This window comes from Vanellus vanellus (genome assembly GCF_965231255.1).
Source record: "Vanellus vanellus genome assembly, chromosome: 5".
Taxonomy (NCBI): Eukaryota; Metazoa; Chordata; class Aves; order Charadriiformes; family Charadriidae; genus Vanellus; species Vanellus vanellus.
This window is the reverse complement of record NC_138910.1, coordinates 62,709,167-62,721,448: the sequence shown is the minus strand read 5'-3', so window position 1 is coordinate 62,721,448 and position 12,282 is coordinate 62,709,167. Positions and strand designations below refer to the sequence as shown.

Genomic DNA, 12,282 nt, shown 5'->3' with positions numbered 1-12,282 from the left:
GGCTGTTATTTCAGCACACATCCTTGCACAAAAAATGACAACAGAGTAATCCTTTTCGTAAGCAGAAATGGCCTTTTTTGATCACAAGTTAATTCTGTTCTGAAACAAGAAAGTACAATAATGTTATCAGCTTTTTTCAGGCCAGACCAGAGCTAGTGCAAGTCAACGGTGCTTTCCTGGATCATATTGATTTATAGAATGCAGGGATTTGAGCTGCTATGTTTAGAACTGGCATACTTGCGAACCCAGATGTGATTAGCCTTGTGCTACTTATTCAAAATAAGCAAAGGGAATTAGAGATGCTCACTGAAAGATGGTCAGTTTTTCCTATATTGAAAACCAGTGTTTATGAAAGTGTCTGTTTATTTCTGACTTACCAAAAATACCCTGTGTGTCAGGGAAAAACTTGTACTCCCATTAATGCACACAAATGCTCTGTCTGCATCCATAAGCAGTTTGTCTTGCACTTGTTATAGACTGGATTATACCCCTTTGAAGCTGGTGGTAAAACAACTGCTTCTCATTCAGGATGAACGCAAAAGCCAAGTGAACTCCATTATGGAACAGAATACTCAAATAGCCACAGGAACAGTGTGCCACTGGGTGGCTGGCTGCAGAAAAACTTCAGCAGGAGCTGAACCATATGGTTCAAAGGACTACCCAGGGAACTCATAGTAAGCTCAAACACTACAGCATTGATTTGGTAGGTCTGCATGTGTGTGACAGAGAAATGCTATGAGAAATTCCACAGAAACAGAGGAGCAGAAAGCCAAGGAGACACTCAGAGCAAATATTGGGAGGAACTGAAGCTAATGAATAAAAGCCCTGAGAGGCGTTACTTTTGTGTAAAGTGCTGGCTGAAAAAAAAAAAAAAAAACCAACTTGGATCTATGAGCAAAGAAACTCCTGTTGTTTACTTCCTGCTGTGTTCATGGAAATAGTACATTGTCCATTCTTTTTTAAACAAACAGAATTGCAACACAGGCTTCTCCAAAGAGGAACTTTTAGGAAAGTTACTGCAAATCAGCTTTGAAAAGAAGTATGCTAAAATTGCATTAAACTTCTTTGTGAGGACACAGTTCTTAAAAACTGAAAAGGTATTAATTTGGTGTATCATAGCTCACTTTGGTAGGGACACAAACAAAGCAGATTCAAGGTCATATTTTAATTTTGCAGCAAAATATCTTTAGACACATCTAAAACCATTTAACAAATTCTTATCTTTTCTTGATTTGGAGTAACTATCATAAGTGATGTGTGCAGACAAGCACTATGTTACCTTATCCATCATTAATTTCCCTTCATAGCTAGAAAATCTGCAAGATCTCAAATTCTAAGTAACCACTCAAGAAAAAAAAAAAAAAAAGAGAAAAAAGAAAAAAGATATCCATCTGCCAAGAAACACATTCTGGAACTGCCGTTCACATGTGGGAGTAATAAATTAATGAAAAGAAAGCTCACTAGCTTGTACAGCATAACAGTTTGCATTTATTATACTGTAACAATATTCAATGAGAAGGACAAACCATTTTCTCGCAAAGAAAGTTCCCAAACTTTGTAACTGATAACAAAGAAAATCCTTTTGTGAATTTGCACTAGAACCAGGATTCCCATTTAGAAGTAAAATAAATCCACACAGGAACTTTCACAGCTGCCTAAGACATGCTATATGTCTCAGGAAATGGTATCATCCTTTAAGAAACAGTCAGCCTAAAGTGGCCTTAGTATATATGTGAACTAGAACTGTTATTTCTATCTTTTCAAAAATTTAATTTTTTTTTACTAGAAATGGTTGAAGCTTCTCAAAAAAAAAAAAGTATACAAATTGTCTTTGGCTTTTAGCAGATGATATTTTTGTAGATTTATTTTCTAGTTGAATTTTAAAGCAGGACCAGAAATTGCATTCTCCTTACTCTTTCCTCCTTTTCCATTCTTTTCAGGACTAAAATAGGAGAAAGGAAAAAGACAGAAAGACAGAAGCCCTTAATAAACCAGTGCTGCTATACTGGATAAGACTCATGGTGTACAATGTCAAATATGCTTTTTCTGACATGAAAATACTCAGAGACTGATTAGACTAGCACAGTTTACAACAACTACCACTACTTTGTATGAATAAGAAACATACCTGGAAAAACATTATCAAGATACCAAGAAATTATTCCATAGAGAAGTGCATCAAAAAGCATCATTTTAATGGAAAAAAGGAAACTGTATTCATCTCCTTCCAAGGGACTGGTTCTGATGTTACCCCACTGTAGGCCAAGACCTTGCTCTTCATAGCGTGACAAGTATTCTGTACCAAAACCAAAAGCTACTTGAGAAAGCAAACTCTGGAATAAAGGAAAAATGACATTCAGCTCAGTCAGACGAACATTTTGTAAAACAACTGCAAAAAAGACAACCTTTAGGGACCGGACTTCAAAACTTGACAACGCCTAACAAATGATCAGGGAAAAGTGGTTTCACTTTTATATTGGACTAGGATGTTTAATCCTCTGAATGGCAGCAATTCTAAGCAGCATTTAGTCATAATAGACTGAATTCAACCTTGGCTGTATTTTCTTTAGCTAGTAGGCAACCTTCACAACTTGGTTTTTTTTCCGTTAAGGTCTCTGTTCAGAAAATACTATAAAAGCATCTTGAAGTTTGCAGTGTACACTTTGCCTGTCTTGGAGAAACAAAATATTTCCTGAGTGTATGGGGCAGGGCCACTATGTGTAACAAGACAGAAAGTACACCAGATGCTCAGGATAAGGAAAACCACAACCATCCCCTCCCCTGGTGTGTCTGCTACCTAGTTCTCACACAACAAACTAATAAACCAGTATAGTATCCAAACATCCTCTTCAATGTTGCATTGCAAAAACACAGCAAGAAGTGATATAGTGCTGTTTCACTGAATATGTAGTTCAGCCAGGAATGCCATACCTTAGGAAAATGAGGGGACAAGAGGGATCCCAACAGCAACTCTTAGTGAGTCATTATCATAGTGTGCTAAGTAAAAAATGTTTGGTTTTCAGTAATACATTCATTGTTCAATTACTTTTCTTGTCCTTAATAATTTTTATTTTTTTCTTCAAGCCCCCTACACATGCCCACCCCGCCCCTTATCACCCCTTGTAATTAGCTTTTCTTCAGAGACTAACCTTTGAACAATAAATATAAGACCAAACATATTAGGAACAGAGAAAAAGAGTCATGGCTTCCGGCCAGCAAATACCCTTTCTTACACAGCTGCCTCCTCCTTCACTTTAGAGTGAGAAGAGAGTTGCCTTTATGCTTAGACTGCGCGCTAGTCTCAAGATTTCTTCCCAAATCAGAACCTGTCATAGGCCAACGCTACTCATTTCCTGACTTAATGACAGAATCATGTTTTGCACTTCATTGCCTTAATTGGTAGAACTAAAAATGGTGTATACTACATCTGGATAGTACATCAGTTAAGAAAGCTGATTCATAGCCATATTTAAACTTAGTTATAGCTTTTAAAGGGTTTTGTTTTCTTTTTCCTTTTTCATTAGATTTCCTAGTGAAAGAGGAGACAGTACTTCCCTTTTACCTAGGTTGTTAGAATGGTCAGTGAAGATGAGGAGGCTAAATTCAAACACCCACTCCCTTTCCTGATTCACTGGGCAACAGAAAATCAGTCTGAATGACTTTGCAAGTTCATAGTTCCATTTTAAAAACAGCAAGAAGTTCCAGCTCCACTACATTGTTAAGTATCTTGCCTATTATGGAAAAGAACCAACAAGAAAGCACTGCATGGACAATGTCTACAACTTCTTAGATGGAAATTATTTCTCAGAGCTTTGGCACTTTGGTTCAAATCCTAACTCTATGTTCAGCTAAAGAAGGAATGTGAACCTGAGGTCTTCTCATCCTTAGATATCACCCTGTTAACTATGTTATAGCACATGAGAAAGAAAACTGTCCCCGTTTTGTGAATTGCCTTTGTATTTATTAAACATACCTGAAGTTGAATTTGCTTTGATTTACAAGGAAGCGTTCAAAACTTTTTTTAACATTATGCTAATTTCCTAGCATTCAAAAAGTAAAATGAATTTTATTGAATTTTTCTAAAAGCCATGAAAATAGCTCTTGGTTATCTCTTGCTAAAGGCTTATTCACTTGCAATCCCTAATTATTTGAGAGAGATTCAGAGGTTTCCCTCTCTGAATGAAAATAGCAGAAAGGAAGAGGTATGTGATGCTTTGTTACTCATATATGCACAGCAAGAAGGACAGCTAAAATTTGAACCCAAAGATACTGTATAATCAGTGAAAGGCTTACTGCTAGGATCTTCAGATTAATAGTCATGCGGTCTTGCCAGACAAAGCAGACGATGTGGGGCAGGTACAAGGTGAAGTAGATGACTCCACTGCAGGCAGCTGCCAGATTTGCTTTGGAGAAGAAGGTGCTGAACAAGAAACACTGCATTATGGTGGCTGTGGTGAATGTCAGTAGAAATAGAAAGAAGAGAAGTGGACTACTATAATGTAGTACTTGTCCGCACTGTAAGCAAAAGGAAAATGGAAAATTTTAGAAGTATTGCCACTTTCTGAACTAGCAGAACGATGAGGATTGCCATGGTCGTGTAACCTGTAATGAGTAATAACCCAGTCTTCCTTACCCACTCTCCCAGGCAGTAAAGTTTCAACACCAGAGGTCGTTACAATACCAAATCCTTCATCTAATTTTATCCCTGCTCCTGCATTGTCCCTGCTCCACACCACAATATGCTGTGGAGTTCATATTCATATTTCATCACTGAATTAAGATCATAACTGATTGAAAATGGACATTCTGTCCCTGTCTTAACAAGCAAATGATTCCAAGCAAGATGTGCCTGCTTGGAAATTCATACACTTTAAAGAAAACTATTTGAACTATCATAATAAATTTTCATTGATCTCTTCTCATCTTCTCCCCAGTTCACTTGCTTGATGTGTGGGAAAGACAATGTAAGGAAGCCTGACAAAATGCATCTTAAAAAAAACCCAAAACAAAACAGGAAAATTATTAAGCTTCTGCACCTAAATTATATTCAAACTGCAGAAGGGTATCACAGCTGAGGAATCCAAGCACAGTTTCTCAGAAATCCTTGTGTACTAACTAACCCACTGGGTGAACTTTTATTAACCTTTCTTCCTTAGAGCTTTTGTAGATTAAATACTCTCTCAAGAAGAGCATGGACTGCAGCTGATTGTCTATTTACTCCTAAAAGACAATGTTGACACCTATTTATTAGTCTCAACTTTGTTTTGAGCCTTATATAAGGCTCAAATAGGTCTAGAAGGCTATAAATAGGTCTCAACATTGTTGCAACATCCCACTGGGCCTCTGAGACCGATTTCATTATCAACAGTGATACAATCTCTCAATCTCTCGTAAGAATGTATTTACAAAGGTGCCTCACACTGGCATAGTGAAATCCAGAAAAGGAAGTGAATTACAGGTATAAGCATGTTCCTCTCTGGTATTAACTACCTCCTGATATTTAATTAAACTAGTATAGCAAATAAAGTAAGCTTTCTCTATCCACCCAAGCTGTAATGGAACCGCAAGAAACTAGAATAACTCATCACAACAGGTTGATAAGATAGAGTGGATTGAAGCCTAACTATGTGTTTATACAAATACTGGTTCCCCACATCAGAAAATATGCAAGAGCATTCTTCCGTATAAAAATGCTACAGATTTATATAACTGAATACAGCAGCTAGGAGGAGCTTGGTTCTCAGGTAACAGAGATAAGAGGTAGACCTTAGAGACAACATCCAAATTTTCCTGAAAAGTTACAAAAATTACAGCAATTCTGAGTCACAGAAGCAAAAGGGTTTGGGGGTTGTTTTTTTTTTTTTTTTTCTTTTTTCTTTTTTCTCTCTTTTTTTTTTTTTTTCAGCCTATCATGAAAGTTCTGCTCTTGCAATCTCTTTTTCCATTGAAATAGCGGCATAATTTCTAAGCAGACAAGCACTGAATATTATAAATGAATCACATATGGTAAATTACAAGATTAAAATTCTTCGTATTATGATCTCTTCTATTTAAAGCAAGTTATTATTGATTGGAAGATCTGCCTATGTCTACAGGAAATACAATATACAGTGTAATCAGCTTGATGCATTGTTTTGTGGGGGATCTCACAATAAATCTTACCAGTGAATTTATCTTTCTGTCCTTGCCAAGTGCTGATGCTGTGATGAGGTCTGCTTACAAGAATGTGCCTACTACGTGCTGTGATCCGAACAGGACACCAGCCATTCCCATCTCCCTGTGAATTGCTACTATTCTTTCTCAACAGCAAACTGGTATCAGCCGTACAAACACACCAGTGAGTTTGAGAGTGGCAATTCTTACCATAATCAGTGCTGTGAGGAGGAACGTGCTCACAGCCATCATGGTGAAGCTGTCTAGGAACCAAGTGCACCAAATCACCCCGTTAGATATACCCCTGTTCTTCATAGCCTCTTTCAGACGCATTTCCTTCTCCAGCACTATACTCTTCACAATCATGGAAACTGAATATATCCAAGCTAGCACCATGAAGATAGGAAAGGCGCGGTTTAAGGTGATCATGAAGCTACCAAAGCAAGAAGGGAGAAATGAATTAGATTTAGGTAAAACAGAGACATACTGAGATGAAAAGCAAGAATGAATAGGAAAAGGAGTGAGGAAGAATGCATTTATTAAACATGGGACTGGAAATTCTCAGTCTAACAATCAATAACACGTTACTAGTGAACTTCACAAGCAACCTAAATATTAATGAACTAATAGTTGCTGCACTCCCATGAGACAGGTAAGTGTTATTTCTGTTTTACAAAGAGGTTCTAAGGGTTACTGAAGGCTACAAAATATGTCATGGCTCATGAAAATGCATCTCTCTTCACAGTGAACTGTCATAATGCTTTTACTGTGATGTACAAAGAATATTTTAAGACATATGCTAATGTTAACAATTTGGGAGTGTCACTGTCTTTTTATGCTCCCAAGATTAATTGGCAAAAGAATTAAACAAATTAAGCATTAAAAGCATCAGATGTTGCCAGCAAGGTTGCTGAAATTCATACAAATCATGACTCAGGGAATGTGTTGGGACCGTTCCACATAGTATCACTCCCAAAATGACAGTGCTGGGACAGGCTGCTGTGGGTAGCCCTTCTTATACTGTGATGAAAGCACTGCTCCCTCTTTCTGTCCCTGCCCCCAGACTCTATGGCTGCAGAGCCCTAGCAGGTGATCCTTGGGAAAGCACTGTCCCAAGTGTGCTGTCAGGGTGAGAAAGAGATTTTGGGGTGAAAAAGTTGAAAATTTTTTCTATGAATTTGGGATTGCGATTTTTCAATTAAATTACCCTGAAAACCAAATGGACTTGATTCTTTAAAAGCCAAATCTTAGGGCTGCTAAAACCAAAAAAGAGCAAAAACTCTTCAGTTTCCTAAATCTGAGCCCCACAGGATGACATTTTTGCTGTATGATACCATAGCTACTCCATTGTCAAAACAAATGGAAAATCTTCACTTTTTCACCAAAAATTCCTCAAGAGAAATTTGGCCTGCTGAAACAAAGCCATGCTTTTGTGCAATGGCCTGGGGTACACTGGGTTTTACCTGTTGGTGGACACATATAACCTAGCACTAGGCCATACGTAGCACAACATACATGTTTACCATGAGGATGCACTTGCTTCACTTTAAGCAGGCTCTCTGCAGAGGCCTTCTCTGGGTTTGGATATCAGCCCTGAACTGTGCGTGGCTGCTTTAGAAAACCTTTGCACAGATGGGGTGTCTGCCTCTGCAATATTCTCAGTGGGGAGGAAAAAAACAGCAGGCTTGCCAGGGCAACATTTTGTCAGGCTAACAGGTAATGACTGGTGGAAATGATAGGTCAAGTTATGTACATGTGCCATCTGCCATTATTTGAAGTAGTAGCATTTGCCTGAACAGAGCAGACCCGAAATTATTTCTATAGCTTTTTTTTTTTTTTTTTTAAGTGGAATGTATACCAAGACAGTTGCAGTAGCACAGACTGCAGCATTGGAACAGGCTCAGTGTGAACAGGGAAGAGGCACCACGTCATAACATTCAGAGCACATGTGCTGATTCGGGCAGAGCTAATGAGGGTCCACAGCCCCACTGCCTCCATGCAGCCATGAAATCTCCAGACCCAGGAGCACAGTCTCTTTCTTTTTTTGTTACAGAGCAACAAACCACCTCTTTCTCCTTTAGCTTCTTTATTCTGCTCTTCACCAGGGAAAGAAAGTCCTGGTGCCTGCAATAATGAACTGCAGCCACAGTCCTGGAATCTTTAGGCTTAAGACAAAAAACAGTCAACCTTCATAAAAAACATGGACAGGAATTAGGGAGAAGAAGGTTAGACAATATCAGGTTATTGTTGAAAACTACAGCACACACAAGGGAAAGAAAATGGCTGATGTTAACAGAAACCAATGTTGTATATCCTGTTTGATTGCAGATACTAGTCATGTAGATTGCAGATACTAGTCATGTAGTTATAAATGGAATCCTGTTTAAGCATGTGTTACGATTTCAGAAAGAGTTTTAAGAGCCTAAATTGTCTTGGGATTCTGCAAGGCCTGTGGGTGTCTTCAAGGATCAAAAACTACAGCTTTGGGTTTTGGTATATCTAGATATTAAGTCTAAGATCAGTGTTTGGTAATACACTTGAAGAGACTGGGTTGTTTGATCCTTCAAGACTTAGAGAGATAGCAAGAGAGGAACCAATTCCATTGGGAAAAGCATTTTCTGTTCAATTTTTTTTTAGGAAATTATTCTTTGGATATAAAGAAAGCTGGGTTTTGGAAATTTAATTAGGGAAAAGATTACTACACTTCAGTGGATTCTGCAGAGTTAACTGAAGGATGCAGAGTTTGTTCTAACATGGGTCAGTGTTTTGTGTTCAGTTTTGCTACAGGCACTGGTCATAGGCTATAGCATGAGGCTTAGTTTTAGTTAGATAAAAACTTCTTAAAAGATCAGATTTTTTCTAGGTCCTGTGTAATCACAGGGGTAGTTCCAGGGCTGACATTGTTAGGGATTCAAAGCATTATAGTTGGGGTGCCCTGTTGACACCAGATTCTTGTCTGTAATCAATGTGAAGGTTTAGGTTAGGTTATTTTTATTGCCTGGAAAAGTAGAATCACAGAATCACTGAATAGTTTGGGTTGGAAGGGAACTTTAAAGGTCATCTAGTCCAACCCCCCTGCAATGAGCAGGGACATCTTCAACTAGATCAGGTTGCTCAGAGCCCCGTCAACCTGACCTTGAATGTTTCCAGGGATGGGGCTTCTACCACCTCTCTGGGCAACCGGTGCCAGTGTTTCACAACGCTCATTGTAAAAAAATTTCTTCCTTATATCTAGTAAGTAAGGCAAAAACCCCACAGATTATTTTTTTTTTTTTTTTATTTTGTGTGATATGCAAAACTTGGAAGAAAACTGCTGCTTTTAAGGGGCCAGTCTGCACACTGGTTGCCTGGATGCAACAAAGTCCAGGATTGGGATCAGGGGTAGAATCTTGGCAAAGGCAGGTTCTGGAGTCTGGGTTATGGCAGGATAAGGAAAAGAACACACTTATTCAGTTATGTCTCAGTTATTGCTCTTGCATGTATACTTTAGGTCCAGGGTTAGAATTGGTGCTTGAGAGTCTTAAAGCACCCAGCAATCCAAGTATTCATCAGATTTAAAATAAACTGCTTTTACTCACACATCATCCACAAAACATGGATATGGCATTTGCTGCAGATAAATTCCTAATGGCATTTCAGTGTTGGTCTGAGTCTTTATAATCCCATGCTCAATCATGTCTTGGAGATACGCAAAGCCTCCCCAGATATAACGCAAATCATCCACAGGATCAGCTCTTGGACCAGGATCCCAGTACCTCAAAAGAAAATTCACATGGAAATCATTTGGGTAAACAGTGGCTTTAGGGGAGGGGTAGGAGGGAAATAAATAAATAAAAATCTAAACTACTGAAATTGTAGGGACACTGCCTGAAGTTGTCTTTTCTAGATATTGGTCTGTCAGACCACATTACTTGAGAAAGTATATGACCTGGAAGGTTCTTTTGTTTCCTTTAATTTTCTCTGCACTGACACAGAATAGCAATTTTGGCCAAAAATGTACATAAATAAACCATGTAGCAGAGTAACTGTTCTAGAACACAAATAACTGTATTTGGAATGCAGTATCCTCGGAGATTAAACGGGAACAGCTGGATTGCAACTACCAGACATCATTATATTCCTCTATGTAGACAATCCTGAGAAATTATTTCTGCTATCCCTTTAAGTGAGTCCATTTGAGGGGGACTTGAGGAGGAATAGCAGAAGTTCTGCTGTCCAGATGGAGCACAGCAGGGTCACAATCCATGCAGGACTTCCTTTGTCTACCTCTCCCAGTGGTGGAGCCAAATAAAAGCTTAAGCAGGTTACTGAATAGATTCTAAGCAGAGTCATTCCCTTTGCCATGTATCCATGCACCAAACCACTACTTGGGCTGTCACAAGAGTGATACCACTTGTGTCAGTACCTGGTAACTGGAGGCGGATTCTGCACTGCATTACATACTAACTATTGGTGAATACAGTTGGATTTCATGCATATATCCAATGCAGGTTCTAATGTCCTTATGTCTCTCATTCGTGTTACGGCAGGCAAGAACTGAGAAGGAACGATCACTTACCTGTCTTTGATTTTGTTTGTTTTCTCCACTGCATCTATGTCCATCCGGATCTTGTATTTCACAAGTGCTGGAAGACTGCTGGCTGTAGGCTCTATGTCTGGAAAAACCACACCAGCCCAGAATTTGTTTTCCTCCAGTAGATGAAGGGCCTGGTGAGTCAGTTGAGTTTCGTCAAGGTAACCTTCAAATTTATCCAAGGTCAAACACTACAAATAATCACAAAGAGAAAAATTGCATGGGAATAAACTAGTAAGAGGTATACATTAAAGCAAACATCAGTGGCTGAAAACAGAAAAGAGATGTAGGTTCATCTGAAGTAGTTGCTATTTTCAGCTTTAAAAGCTTATGCTGAAACTATTAAAAGTTGACTCCCTCCTCCTTCCTGAAAGCTTCTCCATTCTTAGTCTAATTCTTATGACAAATTCAAAACACACAGCATTATCAATACAAGCTCAGAAACACCACTCTTCCCCCCCCCAAACCTGTAAACCTCAGATTTAGCATTGCTGTAGTCAATGTGAGTGGATGGAATAATTTTGAAAGCAGTTTATTCCAGATATTTAAGGATTGCCTCCTCCAAGCTCAAGAAATGTCCATCCCGACAAGTAGGAAATCAAGCAAGGGTGTCCACTAAAGCAAGAACTGCTGTTGCAATTTAAGTGTGACAGGGCAAATTTAGATATACCTATACAAAATGTATAGCCAGTACTAGGGTCAGCCAAAGCCTGTGGTGCCATGTTTACTAATTAGACAGATAGAATGAAATATTTTTTAAAAATATATTTAAGCCACTGTAATCACCCAGCCATGGAAAGGTGAACTCTGCCATTTGGACTACACTTGGAAAGTTCCCTCAAAAAGGCAGATGTCTGAATTGGAAGGGCTAAAGCTGCAGCACTGATGAGGTCCCAGTATTAGGAACTGTCTCCAGAGCCTGCATCCAGGAGAAAATTAACTCAGCTATAAAATACATCTGGCCATGAAAGCTTTTTAGCAGTCCAGTTGAATCAAAACACTATCCTTTTTTTCAAGTTTTGGGATATTTTTTTTCAGCCTAGGAAATGCTTGAGTGAACACCAGGGAGCTAAAGGATGACTGATCCATAAGAAACACACATTAGCAATGGACTTCATCTGAAGAGCACTTTGTCAAGTGAAGCGCTGGTAGAGTCAGAGCATAAATTTGAATCTTAAAGTCTCTTAGGTATTTAGGCATTTATTCCTATTTAATGCCGGTCAACTAGTCGATTGATCTTACAGATAATAGTGTGTCCCTACTGAATTCTGACATGTGATTAATCTGCTGTCTTAACATGCTTCTGCTATCTCAATAATAAAATGTAGTTTACCCTTCACAGCAAACTGTCTTCTTTCTTAATCTCTGTCATTATTGCGAAAAGTATTATTATGGCTCCATATAGACATCAAGTCATCAAAATCTAAGCTCTTCGTGTCCCCCCCCTTTAACTATTGGTAGAGTTTGTAGCGTTCACAATCTTTTTGTCTTACAATGCCAGTTAACTAAGAGTTAAAAGGGGACTGGCAAGATACTTACTGAATTATCTTACTTCA

At 38.6% G+C, this 12,282-nt stretch overlaps 1 protein-coding gene across 1 annotated transcript in view; it reads right to left on the bottom strand.

Annotated features, from left to right (window-relative positions):
* Positions 1 to 12,282, bottom strand: part of ABCA4 (ATP binding cassette subfamily A member 4) — a gene marked incomplete at both ends in the record, with an annotated part of 75,542 nt that overhangs the window by 34,936 nt on the left and 28,324 nt on the right. Inside the window, 5 exons of the mRNA XM_082484215.1 lie at positions 2,129 to 2,333; positions 4,294 to 4,515; positions 6,364 to 6,586; positions 9,732 to 9,908; positions 10,712 to 10,917. Coding sequence (XP_082340341.1) covers positions 2,129 to 2,333; positions 4,294 to 4,515; positions 6,364 to 6,586; positions 9,732 to 9,908; positions 10,712 to 10,917 — 1,033 coding nt within the window. The remainder of the gene's footprint in view (positions 1 to 2,128; positions 2,334 to 4,293; positions 4,516 to 6,363; positions 6,587 to 9,731; positions 9,909 to 10,711; positions 10,918 to 12,282) is intronic.